Source organism: Rhinatrema bivittatum, chromosome 5, assembly GCF_901001135.1.
Source record: "Rhinatrema bivittatum chromosome 5, aRhiBiv1.1, whole genome shotgun sequence".
In the NCBI taxonomy this organism is placed as follows: Eukaryota; Metazoa; Chordata; class Amphibia; order Gymnophiona; family Rhinatrematidae; genus Rhinatrema; species Rhinatrema bivittatum.
Genome location: NC_042619.1, coordinates 107,330,963 through 107,352,839, shown reverse-complemented (window position 1 = coordinate 107,352,839; position 21,877 = coordinate 107,330,963). Strand labels below are relative to the sequence as shown.

Below are 21,877 nucleotides of genomic sequence, written 5' to 3'. Positions count from 1 at the left end.
TCCTCCCTCTCTTTCTTGCATACACCCTTACACAGGTTCACTTTCTCTCTCATGCATATACCCTCACACAGGCTACTTATGTCTCTCTCACAGACACCCCTGCATACTGGCTCCTTCTCTCGCTCACACACCCCTACACATAAGCTCTATCTCTCTCTCTCTCACACACACACACACACATACATCCCTTCACACAGGCTCTTTCTCACACATACACACACCCTCACACAGTCTTCCTCTCTCACAAACAAGCACCCTCACATACACACAATCCTTTTTTCACACACACCAGCTCCCAATATCTCACACACACATACATAGTCCTTCACAATCTCCTCACATAGGCTCCCTCACCCATGCACCCTCATACATGCTCTCTCTCTCACCCCTCTCATGCTCAGGTCTCTCACCTGGACCTGCTCCCTCTTCGCTGCGAGTGGGACGGCCTCCACCCGCGGCACGCCGGAGCCTGCTCCTTCTTCGCAGCGAGTGGGGATGGCCTCTGCTCGCGACATGCCAGGGCCTGCCAAATTCCGTGAGAAAACAGAATTTCTGCGCAGCTGCACAGGAGGGGAGTTCTGCATAATTTCTTTGCTTTGCAATAGCGCAAAATTCCCCCAGGAATAAATATGGTTGTTGTAGGAGTTTAGGAAAGGGCAGGGACACGTAACAAATTAGCCTTAAGTGCTGCAAAAGTAAAATAAATTTTAGAAATTCAGTACATCTATAAATTGTACTTCATTTGGCTTTAATTACAATGGAAGTGATGATAGAGAATATGTCCAGGGCAAGAGAGGCTTGAAGGGGGTTCAAGAAATAAAAGCTCTAGAGGACGCTATCCCATAGAACTCTGGGGAAAATCCATGACCATGTATATCTTATGATAAGCATGATATTTATTCTTAATTGGTTCCTTTGGGAGGAAATCTCCCACTGAAATATAATGAAGGGGTTTCTCTGCAGTATAAATATTAATTAAAGCATATTATTGTACACTGTTACACATGTACTATGCGGATGCAGTGATTTCTTTTCTTAAAGTTCATTAACATTTTTAAATGTTAAAATCCACACATAGAATTTCATGGTTTGTTTCTGTAGAAAAAGATACCACAAAATCTGCTATACCAAGGACACATGTGGCTTACAGTGAGAAACAATGACAAATAATTTGTTCAGAAAATATGTGTTTACAATCAGTGGTATCAAAGTTAAGTTGTTGAACGTTGCAAACCAGTCCCAAGATACCTATTCATGAAAAATATTTACATACATTTGATGCCAAGTTAATTTACATATGCTTGTTATTTTGAAATCATACTTGTTGCATTCCTTCAAGGTCGAGAATTTGACGCTGCTGGCACGTAGCTCAAAATATAAAAAGTACTCAATCATAAGGGGGTCGATATTCAAAGGGATCTAGCCTAACCAGCTATAATCTATCTTTCCTAAATTTTAGTAGGAGGATAAACTTAGCCAGATACATTCTGGGTGACCTCAGAACGGTGTTAGAGTGGGACCAAAAGGTTAGGCGGCTAGCACTGATTTCCAGAGCTAGCCACCTATCTTGGCCAGACAAATTTGGGCCCTGCAAAAATGTCCCTAACTCAGCCTGGCCAAACTCCCTTCCTCATAAAAATAAAATAAAATAAAGTCTAGCATACCCATCTCCTTTCCCCCACCCTCCCAATGGCTTATCTTCTTTTTTTCAAAAAAGTGAGACCAGCGGTCTCTCTCTAGCCCCTTGTTTCCACCCTCTCGATGCTCCCTTTAAAAAAGAAATGACCCTGTTGTCCCCAGCCCTTGCTCCCACCCTCTTGCTCACTTTTTGAAAACAGAACTGGCTCCGTGGACAGCCACAACCTCTCTCCTCCTCCCCTCCTTCAGAATTACCTAAAAAAAAAAGACTGCAGGCCATGCCCTGGTATCTTCTCCTGTCCAAATAAGGATAGAGGGCTGATTCGTGGGGCAAGTAAGGAACAGCTTTTTACAATTTTAACTATTTTAGCACTAACTGGCTAAGCTAGCCAGGGAACTTCAGCCATGCTAAATCTAGGCAGTCAAATTTTGACCCTCTAGATTTAGCTGAATATTAGCTGAAAACCTAGCCGGTTAAGGTCAGCCGAATATTTATGTGAAGGCAAGCAGCTATAATTAGCCAGTTATCTTACCCACTTGGAGGATTTTTGAATATCTGCCTCAAATTGTCTACATGGTGTGAAACAGTATCTGTTTTGTTTTCTCTCTTTGAGCCATGATTTCATATATATCTATGTTTTCTTCCCTTCCAGTTAATGGAACTCCTGGTAGTCAACTTTCTACTCCTCGCTCTGGAAAGTCTCCAAGCCCATCTCCCACTAGCCCAGGAAGCCTGCGGAAACAGAGGGTAAGGAGACTACTTTTTGGAATCAACCAATCAATGGGCTTGCAAAATGGCATGGTCTTTCCCTCTGATTTTGCTCTCTAGTTTGAATTCCTAGACAGTCAGGCAAACCTTGTCTTCCCAACTTCCATATAATCAGAGAACTCAGTTCTTAATGCAAAGCAATATCTATTAGAATGAAGAGAAACAGTTTCAATACTCACAGTGACTTGCAAGATGAGAAGAGAAGCTGTTCAGACAGCAGCCTGATTAGCTGTCATGAGTTCTGGTGCTCAGCAATTAGATGAAAACCACTACAGCTTATGGTAGAAGTTGGTAGATACTAGCAATAAAGGCAGAATAGCAGTGTATGGGAAATAAACATAGAAAGTAATATGAAAGGATGATAGCTTTCTAGGAGCTTGCAGAAAATGAAAGAGAGCTGTTAGCTTGTAAGAACCTGCTTCTAACTGAAACCACAGAAGGAAGTTAAACAATCCCAGATTGCTTTGAATCAAGGGACCAATATGAAGAGGCGAGAGAACACAGGCAGAGATAGAGGTCAAACAAGAACATGTCCAATAAAATTCAGAAACATTCAAACAAAAACCATTAAGAAAAAAGAACTTTACAATATTCAGAGATTTTGAGCTGAACAATATCACAAAATGACACCAGGCGGCAGCATAATAAGAAAACATATATACATATACATTTAAATATACTGCAAAGGCAGAACAGACATCAACTAGTCTTCCGCTAAAGCAACAGTCCCCAATTATTTTCAACTTTGGTTCACTTTGAAATGATAACATGACGTAAAGTGCCAGTCATGACACCTCCCGCTCCTCCGATACGCACACACTCCCTCAGTCTAGTTCCTATATTTTGCTCTCCATGATAGTGATTGTATGATGCAAAGGTTGACACATGTGTTCATCCATTATACACAGATTTATTGGGAGCAATTTTCAAAACTATGTGGATTGTTGCGAAGTCCCTGCAGACTTTGCTCCAGTTCTCAAATGGAAAGTATGCATCTACTTTCAAAGTTGCCCAGGGAAAAGTTACCCACAGAGATCTGCATCTGCTTTTTACAAGGATACTTTTTCCCTAAAAAAAAAACAAAACAGTGCAGTTGTTTTGAAAATTCAAAACAACGTGCATTGTCCACCCCAACCTAGCCTCACTTCTGATCCCACCTACTTTTCCTGTGGGTAAAAGTACTCGCAGTGTTGGTCATGGGCTTACTTTTACCTGGGAAAAGAGGCTAGACAAGTTTCAGATGGCCTATGTACCCAGGTAAATGGCTTATGAAAACTGCCCTCATTATGGCCAGGATTCATCATTCCGTGTGGAATGATGAAGCCTGCGCTAAAGGGGGCGGGCGGGTGATAGCCCGCAGCCGATCGCACTGCTGTGGTGCTATTTTGCCTGCCGCAGTGCGGCCAGCTGCAGGCTATCGCGGGCATAGCACCACCGTAAAAGGTGGTGCTTTTCTGTACACCCTCTGACTTAATATCATAGGGATATTAAGTTGGAGGCCCCAAAAGTAAAAAAAAAATTTAAAATTTAAAAAAATAAAAATTTAAATTCTGCCTGCGGCCCACGGGTTGGAAGACGGACGCTCAATTTTGCCGGCGTCCGTTTTCCGAACCCGTGGCTGTCGGCAGGTTCGAGAACCAACGCCGGTAAAATTGAGCGTCGGCTGTCAAACCCACTGACAGCCGCCGCTCCTTTTACCACGGGCCCTCATTTGCATATTTTTTCTTCCTGAATCGAGCGCCCAGGAGAGTGGCCTGGGCACGCGTCGGAAGAGTGGGCGCTTGCCAGCTCTCCCGCGGGTTTTTCTCTATCGGCCCGAGAGTTAGGCCCAGGACCAGCCCCAGTAGCTTCGCAGGCCACAAATCAGGTTTTGGAGGGCCTGATGTGGCCTGCAAACTGTCATTTGGGGCATACTGCCACTTTATGCAGCAGATGTAAAGGCGGAATATAAAATACAATAAGTAAAGTGTCACTTATTAGAAGTATGAGTAGAAAGGGTTGCACAAAAGGCTTGCATATGAAATAATTCATTTAAATACATGGAATGCAGAGTTGTGCTTTTGTTCCAAATATTGTAAGCCAGAAACTAACAAGACTTTTTTCCTTTTAAGAATAATAGAAAGATGAATTTTCTCTTATTGTTTCTTTTTAACTAAGAATTCAGAAGTCTTGACATCCTCATAAATAGCACTATATTGAGTTCATTAGCTACACTCTGTTCCATCCTGAGATGAACAAGAAGTAATGAAGCAGAAGTTATGTTGACTTAATTATCGGAATTATACACTTACAGAATAGTGAAGTGTACACAGTACTAAGGCAAGAGTGGGGTTCCTCATTTTTTTTTTCGGGGGGGGGGGGGGGGGGAGGTAAGGTCCAAATATAGGATCTGGGCTATAAACTGAAGATGACCCCTTTTTGGCCTTTAGGTAATACTGAAAAGCCATTCAATATGAAGGTGAACGCCCTACTGCCCAACACCATAGGTGACATGATAATGTTAGGATCATTTCTAAGCCAGAAGGATTAAATCTCTAGGTAAAAGAAAAAAAAAAGAGTAGGCTTCATGCATTGCCTGGGACCTTAGGCATGAACCTGAATTCCTAGTAATTCTACCTATTTTGTATCTCCTTCTCCATCATCACTTTTGAATGTCAGGAGGACACTGCAAGATTCTTTGTGCTGCGTAACCCGTGCTGATTAAGAGAGAGCGCTGATTAAACTGAGATATTCAAGTTTGAGAGTGTTATGCCAGTTGATAGTCATACCTGGGTACTCTTTGGATTTGACTCAGAGACTTTGGAATTCTGAAGGAATTGCCAGGTGTCCAGCCAAACCCCCCAAAAAGATACTGAAGCCGTGTGGAAGGAGGAGGAGGAGCATTAGTTTACATGGAGAATAAAAGCAACATCTGTCCCTGTGGCAGGGCAGTTACGGATTCCATCTTGTGGTGGACTGAGAAGATCAGAGTAAGGCATAGAGGCAAGGCTGAGGCCCTGATAGAGAATGTGTGTGTGTGTGTGTGTATGAATGTGGGAGTGATTTGAGAGCCTGTGTATGAATGAGAGAGACACATCTTGTGAGAATGAATGCCTGTCTGTATGTGTGTGAGAGAGCATATGAGAGTGAGAGCCTATGTGTGTGTGTGTGTGTGTGTGTGTGTGTAAGAAAGAGAGAGAGAGATAGCTTATAAGTGAGAGCCTGTGTCTGTGTGTTTGAGGGAGGAAGTGAGGAAGACAGGTAGAGTGGGAAGAAATGGAAAGAAAAAAAGGACACCCTGTAAAAGGAATTAGAAAAAGACTGAGAAGGTGAACGTGGAAAAAAAAGACTGGGATCAACCCGATTAGAAAAATAAGATCAAATAATAAAGGTAAAAAAAGAAATTATTTTGAATTTTTAGTGATTGGCATATGTTATCTTTGGGATTGTGCATTATATTTTTGTATTTTGTTCTTTCTTTAGTATTCCATTGTTCAGAGTCTGGTTTCTCGGGCTTTCTATTTAATTTTTGTATGCATGTTTCTGTTTCTAATTTTTAGCCCTTTATTTTGTATTAGGTAAGGGTCTGTCTTTGTTCTGCATGTGTAACTGAGGTGCATTTCTGCTGGCCTGTAATTTCTCTGTAGGGATTTGTAGCAGTCCAGCTTGTTCTGTTTCCCCAGTAGATGGTGTATTAGTGTTCTAGGGCAAGGTATGATATTTGCATTGTTGCCGTGTCATAGATAAGGCTGCTGCTGGTTGAGATAGTCCTGGTAAGGTATGGCAAGGTTCTAGGAATCTTTTTTTTTTTTTTAGGGGTTTCTGTTACTTCACAAAGGGTAGATTTTAAAAGAGTGCACGTGCGCAAGTTATAAAATCAGGGGTCGGCGTGTGCAAGGGGGTGCACAATTGTGCACCTTGCGTGCGCCGAGCTGCGCTGCCTTCCCCTGTTCCCTTCTCCCTAGCCTGACCTTCCCACCCCTTCCCCTAACCTTCCCCCCCTAGCCCTACTCTAATCCCCCCTGACTTTTATCTTACCTTTTGCGCCTGCCGGCAGCCTGCTGGCACACAATCCTCTGACACAGCGGTAATGGCCACTCTGTTGGAGGCCTCTGGCTCCGTCTCTGGACTGCCCTGCCCCCAGACCGCCCCTTTAGTAAAGCCCAGGGAGTTACGCGCATCACTGGGCCTTTTGAAAATAGGCCCGGTTTGCGTAAGGCCAGTTACGCGCGTAACCTTTTGAAAATCCGGCCCAAAGTGCTTGGCAATGGAGGGTATTTGGTTTTCTGTTACTGAGATGGGTGTGTGTGTGTGTGTGTGCAAGTGCAGGAGAACTCAGTTAGTGTGCATGTGCCTAAGAGTCTGGGGGTGACTGAGAGGAATAAGAGTGAGTGTGAATGAAAAATTGTATGTGTGTGAAAGAGAGTATGCGATTGTATTAGTGTGTGTGTATGTTGTTCCTGGTGCATGCGAGTGTGTTAGTGTGTATGTATGTTGTTGCTGGTGCATGTGTGCATGTGAGTGTGTCAGTGTGTGTGTATGTTGTTGCTGGTGCATGTGCACATGCGAGTGTGTCTGTGTGTGTGTATGTTGCTGGTGCATGTGCACATGCGAGTGTGTCTGTGTGTGTGTGTATGTTGTTGCTGGTGTATGTGCGCATGCAAGTGTGTCTGTGTGTATGTTGCTAGTGCATGTGTGCATGCGAGTGTGTGTGTTTGTATGTTGTTAGTGCATGTGTGCATGCGAGTGTGTCTGTGTGTGTGTGTATGTTGCTGGTGCATGTGTGCATGCGAGTGTGTCAGTGTGTGTGTATGTTGTTGCTGGTGCATGTGTGCATGCGAGTGTGTCAGTGTGTGTGAATGTTATTGCTGGTGCATGTGTGCATGCAAGTGTGTCAGTGTGTGTGTATGTTGTTGCTGGTGCATGTGTGTATGCGAGTGTATGTGTGTGTATGTTGTTGCTGGTGCATGTGTGCATGCGAGTGTGTCTGTGTGTTTGTATGTTGTTGCTAGTGCATGTGTGCACGTGAGTGTGTCAGCGTGTGTGTATGTTGTTGCTGGTGCATGTGTGCATGCGAGTGTGTCATTGTGTGGGTATGTTGTTGCTGGTGCATGTGCACATGCGAGTGTGTCTGTGTGTGTGTGTATGTTGCTGGTGCATATGTGCATGCGAGTGTGTCTGTGTGTGTTGCTGGTGCATGTGCGCATACGAGTGTGTCAGTGTGTGTATGTTGTTGCTGGTGCATGTGTGCATGCGAGTGTGTCTGTGTGTTTGTATGTTGCTGGTGCATGTGAGTGTGTCAGTGTGTGAGTATGTTGCTGGTGCATGTGTGCATACGAGTGTCAGCGTGTTTGTATGTTGTTGCTAGTGCATGTGTGCATGCGAGTATGTCTGTGTGTTTGTATGTTGTTGCTAGTGCATGTGTGCATGTGAGTGTGTCAGCGTGTGTGTATGTTGTTGCTGGTGCATGTGAGTGTGTCACTGTGTATGTATGTTGCTGGTGCATGTCTGCATGTGAGTGTGTCTGTGTGTTGTGTTTGTATGTTGTTGCTAGTGCATGTGTGCATGCGAGTGTGTCAGCGTGTGTGTATGTTGTTGCTGGTGCATGGGTGCATGTCCCCCCACCCGATCCCCAACAATCTCAGGATGATTGGAACTCAAACGTTCCCAGGTATGTTGATAGTTGAGGAAATTTTATTAATAACCGCAGGCTCTAACAGAGTATAAAGTCAGTTTTAGAGTACCTCAGACCCTTTCACAGCTAAAGCACAATCCTGGAGTACCTAATGTTTCATGTAATTCATGTATTTTTGTGTATTACTTAGAGCACTGCATTTTGGGATTGATTCACTCCCTCCCATTGGACCACTCTCCCCCAGCCACCCACCAGCTGTTTTGGCCTCCAGGAAGCGAACAGCAGTCGGTTATTTGGTTTTCCCAAATACAGGATCTACTTTTGTAAAAGGGAATGTTTTGATGCTTTTCAGTGTGTTTTCAAACTGTTATTTTCTGGGGCTCAAATAAAAAGATTCGTTATCTATCCTCTCCATTACTGAATTCCTCTCTGCCCACAAATGGCTCTTCACCCAGCTAGATATGTGGCTTTACCTCAAATATATTTATTACTACTCAGAATGGGAGTCTGACTTGCTGGTCTCCTTCTTACTTACGTACTGGCTATTATTTGCTATGCTAGAAAAAATACATACTTTACTTTTGCTTTTATCTTTCTCCCATGGAAAATCATAGGCAACAGGCTGAGCTATCCTATTTCCCTTTGTCCTTACCCCTTCTGCTGATGTTATTGTGGGTCCTCTCTAATAGGAGGTCCGCTGCAGCGGACGCTGTCAAATGTGAAGATGTTTATTATGTGTGGGTTGGGGAAGGAGTTTAATTTTAATGTTATTACTTTATCATGCAATCCGTCCCATCTCCCTTGTGAGAGTGGGGTGAGGATCAGGCTGTAATAGTGATTTATATTGTTGTATTTTGTATTTTTATGACAATGTTGTATTACAGTAGCTTCAATGATATTTTATTCTAATTGTCTTTAGCTTAGTTTTTTTTTAATGCTGTATTCATTGATTTTAATTGTTTTTATTTTTAATTGTGTATGTTCCTTTTATCAGCTGCTTAGAGTTATTAACATAAGTGGCATATAAATAAAATAACATAAAATATCATACCATAACATTTGTTTTAAATTGCTGTTTGTGTGTGTGTGTTATTAGGCCTATTTGCAGGCAAACTAATAAAGTAATCAAGGTTATGTATTTTATCAAAACAGAGGAAAATACCTCAGAACAGGCTTGATCAATAAATTCCAGACATGCCAAGATGTCAATCGTTGGTCATAAAAACCTCCTATCTCTTGTGCTGGAATTTTTTTTATTTTTTTCCTAAAATTGTAATTTCAATTGTAAACCAACTCCCCTCAAGAATACTTTTAATTAACTTCTGGTGTGCATTTCTAGTGCTTTTTTCTTATTTTTTCAAATTTATGTATTTATATATTTTTATTTTTAAAGCCTCTGTGACTCCAACTGTACATATCTTCAATAACACTGAACTTGTATCTTTGTGTGAATCACTTCACTACGTTGCAGCAAAACTTTTTATATCACAAAAGCATTCACCAGACGTAAAGTAAAATTCAGTAAGTGAAACTTATTGGAGCTTCTTTCTTTTTCCAAATGATAGCTCGTGTCTTTCTCACTGTCGCAAAGAACCCAAACGCTGATGTCAAACACTTGAAACTTTAAATATCAACCATCTTGGTGAACGCTGAAAGAGTGCCGATGTAGCACACGTTTCACTGAAAACCAGCTGCTTTAGGGCAATGTTGCTCAAACGTTCTCTGTTAGAGTACAGTTCTGAGTGCAGGGCATCCAGCCCTAGAAGGCACTACTCCAGATAATATGTTTAATGGTTATGTTGTGGAAGGTTGTAGTGAGCTTGCAGGAATGGGAAAGCAGAATCCTTTCTATGTTGGCATGCCTGCTGGGGATGCTGGATAGATGACGCAGCAAAGAAGCCCTTGTATGTAACAGATTGGACACCAACAGTATACGCTTCTAGCTTTGCAGATCTATGTGAAAGGTGGTTGATGAAACAATCAGTAATGCAGGGGTTGAGAATTGCATGATATGTATATCTGCAAGTTGCTTATGTCTTTTGTATGTTATCCTTTCATGGAGAAGACAGCTATAAGTGATGAATACAGAATAAAGATGGTGTACATAGGAATGCATTTCTTTTGTTTCATTTGGACACATTTTGGTCTTGCATGCCAGCAATTCCAGTTGCCTTGCAACTTGCGAAGGCGATGGAGGTTTGTTTTATGACTAATATAAGTAGTTATTTTCTGTTTATAAGAGCTGGAGTTTTACTCATTGAATCCTAAAGGAACCAGAGTGAATGAGTGTGTCAGAGATTATGCAAATGAGGTGATGTGGAGAGAAAAGTGTGGGCAGGCATTTTGGCATTTTTACTTGTGGATCATGCTGATATCATGGCCTGAGCATGCTTAGTGAAGTTTCCTTGCCTTTTTCTATCAGGAATTGACATCAGATGAGCGACTTTTCTTGTCCTGTAAATGGCTAATGAAGCTTATGTATAGGGTACTGAGGAGGTTTATATAGCTCACAGCTAAGAGCAGAGCTGGCTCAAAATGTGTCATCATAGGCCCATTTTCTCCCCTATTCAACCACCTATACAACCTCTTATAAAAGTTTAAGTAGCAAATATTTTTATTTTGCAGCCTGCCCATATATCTTCAGCCTCCTGTCGGGCCTCACCATAGGCAACTGGACCCCTTTACTTGTAGCCAATACCTAATAATTCAAAATGCAGCAGTTAAGAAGCAATACTTCAACAAAGATTAGATGTCTCTCAAGCTTTTTGTTTGTTTATAGTGTCATTGTTGCTTTCTAATGCTATTCTTAATAAATAATCATTTAAATGTTCCTGTAAGGTACATTAGTAGAGTTCACTGCATGTCACTATTCTGATAAAAGAATCACATTAGTGTGGATGATATTAGTAGCACAAATGAAAAACAAAAATTGGCATTGAATCCTAAGGAACCAGGAAGAAGAAATGAAATGCAGTTCCTTTTTCCTAGAAAGACTTTGAAGTTTAGAGACGTATCCATTGTGTTTACAGACTCATCCACTGCTTGTTTCCCAAGTCTGATATATTATAAAATGGAAACATAGTCACCCTAGAAACTTTTATATAACATGTAAAAGTTAGTCCATTACATTACACCTTTTGGATGTGAATATTCCCTCTACCTGGATCATTTTCTTTCAATATATATCTTGGCCCCTGATGTATGTAATGTAATGTAAAAGATCAAAAACAATCCTCCAAAGCAATAAAAAAAAAGTCCTATTTACATCTCTCCTACCTATCTCACATTAATTATAATGGTTGCAGTTGATGTGGGTTACATTTTATGGCTTCTAGACATTGACACATATTAGTATATACATTCATGACTAGATGAGGATATTCCAGGCACATGCATGTATTGGCTTGTGAATATTTAAAGGCATTAATACTTCTTGGCAGTTATATACGGTATCCTATTATATTTTTCCCAATGCATGTGTAATCCCCATCTCAGGCCTATCCCAAGAGGGAAGGGCTCAGTATTGGATTTAAGTCCTGGACTCATGCTCACAATTATCCTTCCAGCCCTCCTTTTGGGGGGGGGGGGGGGGGGGGGGAGGGGATAGAAGGATAAATGTCCAGGGCCCTAGGCATCATGTATAGTCTGATCTTCTAAATGCCAATAAAGAAGCTGGTGTTCCAACATAAAAGTTTATTGAAGTAGTTGTTCAACATGAATATGGCACTTGATACAAGTTTTTCTGGTAATATCCATAATACCAGGAAATATAAATAATATAAAAACACCCCACACAATTTTTATTAAGCTGGCTGGGTATCGATAAAAGTTATACTGAAGAGATGTGGCACTGTCAATATTTATTATAGCAAAAATGAGACACACACTGATATAAAAGATCAATAAAATCTACCAAGAAAGTTCAATAGCTGAGTACTTTTTCAATAATTATGAAAACACTGACTTGAATAACCTAGGATCCTTGAAATGATTGCTCTTAAACTATTTCAAGACTGATTTCAGTAGTCGACATGTTTCACATAGCTGCATCAGGATGTACCAGGCTATTGAATTATCCTGATGCAGCTTTGCGAAACATGTCGACTACTGAAATCATTCTTGAAATAGTTTATTAAGAGAGATTGTTTAGAGGATCCTATGTTATTCAATTCAGTGTCTTCATAAGTACTGAAAAAGTACTCAGCTATTGAACTTTCTTGGTAGATTTTATTGATCTTTTACAGGGCCGGTGCAAGGGTGTTAGGCACCCTAGGCAAACCTTACAGACTGGCGCTCCCTCCCCATACACAATTTTAAATTGTGCATTTATAACATATTTTACATGAAAAATGACATTCTGAGGTAAAATTAATATACAAGTTGTTGTGATAATTTCATGCACTGTTGTGATGTCAACAAGAAAACTTTGCATCTTGGAATTCATATGGCATCATACCTATTGTGATAGATTTCAGCATGGTCCTCCCATATCAACACAGTACTATTTGCCAACGCTCAAAGAATAACAACCCCACCTATGAAAAAGAATACCACAAATATTACACCAGAATCTAAAATATCAATACACCTCCTATCAGGAAAACAGAACAGGCCAAGCTACTACAGATACCTACAGAGAAACCACATGCTAAACAAATGCTTCATCTCAGTCTTTGCATGCAGAACACAAACCCTCACCAAATACAGAATAAAGCCACATAAAGTATAAATAGAAATGTGCAGACAAAAGCTGAACTGTAAAACGCTTCACGCCAGACTCTATACAGTGTAACAATGGAAAAACAAAAATGTCACCATTCTTCATGAAACAAATCAATAAAATCAAGATATATAAATCATTAATCATAATTATAAAATCATACAAATAAAATAATTTCAAATCAGCTGATGAATAGAATATCCAATAATTAAAGACTCATGCAAATTTTTAAAGCTTTACTAAACACCAATAAAATATTTCAAACAGCAGACACATCACATACTACCCAATAATTAAAATGGTAGTCAATCAAGAAAAATGAACTTAAAAAGCCTCTCCAGCAGTTCTCCTACTCCTTTCCCTTGCAGGCCACACCAGAAGTAGCAGTAGCTGCAGAAGCTGTCCTCACAGTCCTCTTCCTTAGGGACCACAACCAGTCTCTTCTCTCTCTCACACACACACACACACACACCAGTCACACCCTCAGGACCAGTTTCTGTCTCTCACACACCAATCATCTCCCCAACCAGTCTCTCTCTCTCCCTCTCTCACACACACAAGCACACACATACCAGTCATCTCCCTGATCAGTCTTTCTCACAAATACACATGTCACCTCTCTGGCCAGTCTCCTCTCAATCACATAATGCTCTCGCTCTCTCTTACTTACACACAGGCTTTCAATCACACACATGCTCTATTTCACTTACACACAAGCTCTCAATCACACACATATTCTATCTCACTTACAAACAGGCTCAATCACACACATGCCATCTCTCACAGCCACAAGCCAGCTAAAAACATGCTCCATCTCTCTCACGCACACACATTGACACCCACAAGCATCCTCCCTGACTCACATTTACACCACACACATACAGAAATACCCTCCCTGTCTCACATATATACCACACACACATACAGAAGCACCCTCCCTGTCTCACATACACATTATACTCTCACAGAAGCACCTTGCTTTCAGACTTGCAGCATTTTTCACTTTTACTAAAAGTGAAAGTGATGCTCCCAACCGTTAAATAAGAAAACCACATTCCTATCAGAAGGCGAAATGACACCCTTCCTTCAGGTTCTGTCCTCCCAAAGGACATCCACCCATACCATACAACTTCTCTTGTTTTATGCTTTCAGGCAATAAAGCAAGTGTCTTTCTTCAAACTATCAGTCGTATGATTATTCATGTGGGAGATATGGAACAGAAAGACATCCTTAGTCAACTTCCCTTTTAAATGGGAAGATTCCAGTCTTATTCATTTAAAAATATACATTTTCTAAAGGCTTTAAAAAAAAAAAAAAAAAAAAGCAAAACCATTTCAGATTGGAACTATTCTAGTTTTCATGCTTAAATTATGCTTTAAAAAAAACAAAAAACTAAACCCCACCTGGCATTGGTATCTTAAATTTGTAATTTTGCTGAGATGAACATTTTAAATACTTTATTTATTTATTTATTTATTTATTTATTTATTTGCTTTAGTATTTGTCTGTATCCACTTTGTTAAATTTTATTTTCCAGAAGAGGGATGCTTAAAATTCAGTAATTTCATCTTTCATCCAACTTTTCAAAAGTTGCGCTACCAGCACAAAAGTTGAGGTATATGTATTATCACATTTCATTTTTTTTAAACTGGCAGATTCCTTTCTCACATACATATCACATACACACACACAGAAGCTACACACACACACAGAAAGATCGGCGCAGCCGGTCTAGCTGATCACGTGGCCGAAGAAAGGAAGATCGGCGAAGCTGGAGACCAGGCGCCGAGGCTTAGGGGTGCCATGGCAGGCAGCCAGCCCCTGACTCGCCTTGCCTTCCCCCCAAGTGCCACCCTCCCGACGCCCCCCCGGTGGTCCAGCTGAGGGCCCGGGAGCAATCTGCCGCTCCCAGGGCCTCGGCTGCCACTAACCAAAATGGCGCCGGTGGCCTTCAGCCCCTACCATGTGACACCAGGGGAGTCGTCGGGAGGCAGGGCGAGTCGGGGGCTGGCAGAATTTTGAAAGGGCACTTTTTGTCCTTTCAAAATTCTGCTGCCTTCCGCAGCACCCCCTAAGTCTCAGCGCCCTAGGCACAGGCCTAGCTCACCTATTAGTTCCTCCAGCCCTGATCTTTTAGATCAGTTTATGTCTCATTTTTGTTATAATAAATATTAACAGTGCCATATCCTTTCATATCATTTTATCGATAGCCAGCTTAATAAAAATTGTGTGGGGTGTTTGTATATTATTTATTTATTTATTTATTTATTTAACAGCTTTTAATATACCAGTGTTCATGCGAGCACATCACGCCGGTTTACAATAAACTTGCGAAAGGAGGAAATTACAAAAAACAGGGAGTGGGAGATGGAGCAGGTTCGAGAAAAAGGGGGGGGGAGAGAGGGGGGGAAAGTAAAAGGAGGAAGAAGATAGCAGCTGAGAAAATAAAAGGAACGTAACATTATTTACATGAGAGGCAATAAATGAGGGATGAACATTGTCACAAAGTTACAGCGGATAATGAAGGAAAAAAAATGGAATGTATGGAGTTTATATATGGAGGCTTATTTACGGTAGTTATGGCAAATTATGAGAAACATATGTATCTACTTATTTACAACAGATATGGCAGGTGAAGAATGCGGTAAGGTGTAAAGAGGGGGGGGGGGAGTAGGGTGGGTGGGTGGTGTGCGGTACTGTGGCTAGGGGGGTTTCAGGGGGGTTGGCTACGAGGGGTTGGGTTCGGGGTAGGCCTGTCTGAAGAGCCAGGTCTTAATGCCTTTTTTGAAGTTGGGTAGTGAGGGTTCAAGACGGAGGTGTGTGGGGAGGGAGTTCCAGAGGGCGGGGCCTGCAATGGTGAAGGCTCTTTCTCTGGTGGTGGAGAGGCGGGCTGTTTATTTATATTTCCTGATATTTTTTCTCCCCCTTGGTCTTCATTTGATATTTGGGTGGTCAATATCCTTAAAACAACTGAAAGCAGGAATCTGTGAAAGGATATAAACCAATTTGAGTCTGTCCAGAGGATGGCTACTAGGGATGTGCTTTCATTTTTAATGACAACAACATTGGCTATTTTGTTTCATATCGTTTCCAAACCAAAACAACAAAAAATTCACAAAATGGGGGGAAGGAAGATGAGAGGGAGTTAGGAAAGGGAGGGAGCAGTGCTCCCTATGATGTTAGATTAGGTGAGGGGGGAGGAAAATGGGGGGGGGGGGGGGGAACTGTGTGCAGGGGGCAGTTCATTCGTCCCCTGCTGAAACTTAAATTTAAAGGCAGAGGCTCATTGGCCGGGGGAGGGGGAATGTTTGTAAACAGTAAAGGCACTGAAGGGGCTACACAGCAGCAACGGTGCGAATGCTCATTCGCGCCTTTTTTGCTGCTGTGGCCGCTTCCCTCCCGCCCGCCTGCCCTTCTGTTCATTGCTTGTAAACTGGTTGTTCTAGTCGCAGCGGGGGTGAAGGCGCGTTGCCTGAGCCTTTAGGTTGAAATGTTGTTATTTCTATGAGTTGACTAGTCAAGTGGTAACTTATGAAGACAGCTGGGTGCAGTTGTCAAATACGGGGCTCCTTGCTGGGAGGTGGCGGGGGCCGGGATAATGAGTTCAAAGAACGGAGGAACTTAATGGCCGGTGGGCTAGTTAGTGATCATCTTGCTGGGAGGTGGTGGATGAGTTCCTAGATCAGATACAGGGGGGCTTGGGCACCTATGTTGTACAATAAAGCTGCGGCCTCTTGAATTCCATTATTGTGTTGTGTATTTTCTGAAAGGAAATGGGGAGGGGGGGAGGGGTTGGGGACGGAAGTGTGGTTATTGTAAAAGAGCGAGGCGGAAGGAGTGTAAGTCCTGGCTACCCATATTACTAGTTTTCTGTGCATATTTTTCGTATTACTAAGTGTGTTAAGAAAACAAAATGTCAATGGATCCTGCAACAAATGTTTATTTCTGAAGTGGTGAAATATGGATGTGTTCCTCTGGTTTACAGAGCCAGAGAGTGAAGTCACATTTGGGCAACGAGCACGAGCAGTTTTTGCTCTTTGTTCTTTTTGTTTTAAAAAACAACTGGATGAAAACTTGGATTTGTTTTTTTTTAATTATTGTAACTACATATGCCTGGAGATTACATATTACAGAACCATCTCAATTAAAATGTGGTCTGTATAAAGGCATTTACTGATGAATACATTCACACAATGTATAGGAAATTATAAAAATAGTATCTCTGTCTGTCTCTTAGGTTGCTTAGCAACATGATTGGAACAGATTCTGTTTCCTTAAGAACTGTAATACTCCAATTCGAGCTGGCTTTAATTCTTTTCCACTCTTTTTTTTTTCTTGAGACTTGGCAATTCAATCCAGTCTACCTTTTGGTTTTCAAAGACACTGCATGTCTACAGGAAGTCTCAGTGCTAGGCTTCTGATTTTGAAGAATTTTAATGACAGATGTACGTGGGGGCACTAGAGAGTCGCATGTTGCAGTAGTCTCCATTCCATCTTTCCCTTGCAACATCGACATGCTTTATTAATTCATTTTGTAAAGATATAATTACACTGCTTACCTGACTCCTTCCTCCAGCGTGAACGTTCATCCTTCCTCTGCTTTTGGTACCAGTTCTTTCATGGTTTATAACTGTGGGGCTGGGAACTATCCATGATCTTTGTGACCTTGGGCATGTCACTTTGCATTCCATTACCCCAGGTACCAACTTAGGGATCTATTTACTAAGCCGCGACATTTTATCATGGGAAGGACAAAATATGGCAGAGTGGGGGGCATTCCCATGAAATTTGGCCTCTTCCATGAGAAAATATAGTGGCGGTATCTTTGCAATATTTTTTCTCATGGAAACAATCCATGAGAAAATATATCACAGAGACAGGGGAAATAGCACACGATGGTGCCCCCCTTCACCCAGGGCTGCCATGGGCTTAAAGGTCCAGCAAAATGCCCCAACCCGTAACAATGTAAAATACCCCCCATCTCCCCGGGGTCTGGGCAGACCTCTGTCACCTGCCGAGCCAACCCATAGTTAAAAAAAAAAAAAGGCTCCAAGTGTCACACAGCAATATCCAACCCCCATCCTAAAGCCCTCCCCTTTGCCAAACAATTAGCTCCCTGTTCCCACCCTCATTTCCCAAGACATTCAAACCCCTCACCTCCCTTCCAGAGAGTAAATCCCTAGTATCTAGTGGGGCACCCCAGGACCCCCTCCTTGGAGCTCTTAGATCCCCCCATACCTTTAAAAGACTTCCTGGTAGTGAAGTGGTGGCTCAGGGTGCCCTCTAGGCCCCAGGGCAGTCGACACCATATTTCAAAATGGTGCCAACCAGCCTTTGCCCCTATCATATGGCATCAACCAGCCTCGGGCCTAGGAGGTGACCCTGCCTGCCACTGGTCCACCAGGGAGTCTTTTAAAGGTATAGGGATGGGCACTGGTTGGGGGGATCCAGCCAGTGCCCATCCAACCAGTGATCCAACCAGTGCCTGGCATTCCATTACTGGGGTAATGGAATGCCAGGGATTTTATCTATGGAAGGGAGGTGAGGGGGGTTGGATGCCTTGGGGAAGGGGGGTTTGGAATAGGGGAATTAACCAGGGGCTAATTTTTTGGCAAAGAGGAGGTGTTTGGGATGGGGTGGGGCATCACCATGGGACACTTGGAGCTTTTTTTCCCCCCTTTTTTCTAACTTCTAAATCACCTCCACAGGCAGTGGGTGGGGTGGGTAGGGATTTTCCATGATCTTTGGGGAGTCTTCTTATACTTTGGGAGGGGGCTATTTGAATAGCCCCAGAACATGGGGTCTTGCGTTAAAATCCTGATGATCCGGGGAACAGTTTAGCTACAGCTTTTGCTTGGTAGCTAAATTTTCAGGAATTATCGTGGCTTATGGTTTTTGGCCAAGTATCATTAATTTCTTTGCATTGAATTACCTTTCTTTGCCTTGAAGATCATGAGAGGTCTTGAACGAGTAGATGTGACTCGGTTATTTACACTTTTGAATAATAGAAGGACTAGGGGGCATTCCATGAAGTTAGCAAGTAGCACATTTAAGACTAATCGGAGAAAATTATTTTTTACTCAATGCATTTTAAAACTCTGGAATTTGTTGCCAGAGGATGTGGTTAGTGCAGTTAGTGTAGCTGGGTTCAAAAAAGGTTTGGATAAGTTCTTGGAGGAGAAGTCCATCAACGGCTATTAATCAAGTTTACTTAGGGCTAGATTTTAAAAACCCTGCGCCGGCGTGCCTATTTTGCATAGGCCGCCAGCGCGCGCAAAGCCCCGGGACACGCATAAGTCCCGGGGCTTCGTAAAAGGGGCAGGAGGGCGCGTGTCCGGGGGCGTGTCCGGGGTCAGGGGCGGTCTGGGGCGGGTGCGGGGGCGTGGTGACGGTTCGGGGGCAGGCCGGGAGTGCGGTCCCGAGTCCCCCGGCACTGCGGCCTGTGCCGGGGGATGTGTGGCGGCGCGCGCAAGTTACGCGTAACTTGCCCAACAAAGGTAGGGGGGGGGATTTAGGTAGGGGTGGGGGGATGCGGAAGGAAAGTTCCCTCCGAGGCCGCTCCGATTTCGGAGCGGCCTCGGAGGGAACGGAGGCAGGCTGCGCGGCTCGGCGCTCGCAGGCTGCCGATTTTGCGCAGCCTTGTGCGCGCCGACCCCGGATTTTATAAGATACGCGTGGCTACGCGCGTATCTTATAAAATCCGGCGTACTTTTTAAAGATCTACCTCTTAGGGAATAGCCACTGCTATTAATTGCATCAGTAGCATGGGATCTTCTTAGTGTTTGGGTAATTGCCAGGTTCTTGTGGCCTAGTTTGGCCTCTGTTGGAAACAGGATGCTGGGCTTGATGGACCCTTGGTCTGACCCAGCATGGCAATTTCTTATGTTCTTATGTTAAGCATGAGCTGCTTTGCATGTGATTGTCAAAATCTGTCGTTTGGCTGACTGCGGGGCCATCCTGCTCCGGGCCTCACTCACCCTGACATGGACAGCTCTTCACACTACAGACACCACCATGCTTCCTCCTCCCGTGCGCACTGAAGTTTAAAGGCCTGCAGTGGGAAATGTTCTGCATGCCTTTGAATGATGTTACCAGTGTCTGCCTATTTAAATCTCAGCTATGCAGCCAACAGATGCCGCAGCAACAGGGTCCCCCTGCTCTGCATTGCATGTTTCTAATTCCACCTTCATCTCGTTCCTGTCTTGCTCCAGTCCTTGCCTTACCCCGATCCTCACCTTACCCAACCTTGCCTTTGCCATTGCTTGTCTTGCTCCCTCTTGCCTCTTCCCAGTCCTGTCTTTTCCCCCTTGGATTGATCTCTTGTGTATGACCTCTGCCAGGATCTTGCCCATGCCCATTTGCCACGACCATTGCATGGACTTCGGCTGCTGTCTGTTCACTAAGGGACCTCACTTAAGTCCTGCAGGTCTTCAAATCCAAGGGCTCAACTTGCTGAGGAAGGGGCTGGTGTAGGTGAGACAGATCTTGTCCCTGTCTGACAAGTCTACCTACAGTCAGTGAGGACTCTGCTGTATCACCAATATGGGAGCGCCAATCTCACTACGGTGCAAGGGATAACATGTCGTGACAAAATGTATGCATACAAATTGCATACAAAGCATCTCATTTTAATAGGGGTGTGTTTTGGGGTAAAATATCATATGATATGGCTATATTGCATGATAAACATTTATTGCATGATAAACACTGTTTTTTGCATGATATACCCATATCACATCTTAGTAGATGACCCCCCTTAGATTGTAAGCCTTCTGGGGCAGAGATCTACCTACTGAATTGTAACTCGTCTTAAGCATGGGTTTGGAAAGGTGAGTAATTATATCTAAATCCCCAAAAATGGGTACACGGAATATTGTACATTAAAAGCCCAACTATCAAAACTCCACTGTACACCATTTGCTCGTATAACTGGGCTCAAGATTTTTATTTTAGTATTTTATAAACTATGTAATGGGAACTGCACAGTTCATGAAATACATTTGTGTTTCTGCCCCAAAATTTTGTGCATATGTTTCGGTGCATAAATATATTTGAAATGCAGGAACACGCATATTTTCTCTTATTCATTTTATAAAAATAATCACCTATATTTTATGCATGTAATAATTATAACAATTTGCACATAATAACTCAGAATTAAATGCAGAGGCAGCTAATTTATAAAGTATATGCGTTCTCCATTCCTGAAAATAATTGCATGCGTACGTGGAATCACCAGTTCGCCAATACCGCCACCAGTTCACCCAGATCCTCCAGCATTTCATGCTGAATCCCCTCCACCAGACCTTCAACCCCAAAACTACAGGCAAAAAGCAAGTGCGATTTCAATTGCATGAGTCAATTAACAGGTATAAAAATGTGCATTCAAGTTAGGTAATGTATGTGCATGGACTGCTTACAAAATACCAACCTATCCACATACTTCTGAACCCTGCACTGGAATGCCCCTAAACCATCCCTTTTTCACTCTGTTAACATTTACGCGTGACACTGCAAGTATGAGTGCATTCTTGAAGTTTATAAAATAGGATATACACGCGTACATGCTACTTACGTGCTTATTTGTAAATTTTACTCGCACAGCCCCCGTGCAACTCTTTGAAAATTACTTCCTAAAGGAATCTATATATTATACACCCAGAGTTCTGGCATTCCTACATTATATGATCAATCAGAAGATGGGAAGACTGGAATGATGCAGAATGGAAAGTCTGCAATGTACTGGTACATATTCTCTCGCTCTCTCTTTGTTGGCATGAAGTTGTTGCCAAGGCTACTAAGAGGGAGAGAGAAAGAGAGGGTGCAAGGTCTTATGATTGCACATGATGGCTTTTTTTTCCCCCAAAATGTACATTTGCAAAAAGGAAAAAAAACCCCACTTGTTAAATCTATGACTGGTATTCTAGTGCCACCAGCTGTCTTAGGATTGGAAATCACAGGATACAACTCATGAATTTCAGCAGTGGATTTAATTGCTGAGGACAAACCACAATCTGCTTAGATCTTCAATAGGTAACAGAGATGGTACTGGAAACACAGGGCCCTTTTTTTGTAGAGATTGTTTGAAGGCAGGTGAAACTGTTCATAAGCAACGCAGCTTCAAAACAAGCAAACA

At 42.6% G+C, this 21,877-nt stretch overlaps 1 protein-coding gene across 8 annotated transcripts in view; it reads left to right on the top strand.

The window, feature by feature from the left end:
• DCLK1 (doublecortin like kinase 1) overlaps positions 1-21,877 on the top strand; it is a 755,703-nt gene that overhangs the window by 511,725 nt on the left and 222,101 nt on the right. For 7 of the 8 annotated variants that reach the window (XM_029602700.1, XM_029602699.1, XM_029602702.1 and 4 more), the window contains one exon: positions 2,292-2,386. In XM_029602700.1, the coding sequence (XP_029458560.1) occupies positions 2,292-2,386 (95 nt within the window). Of the gene's footprint in view, positions 1-2,291; positions 2,387-8,211; positions 8,981-21,877 lie in introns of those variants that run through there. The other variant, XM_029602706.1, reaches the window with a different exon arrangement.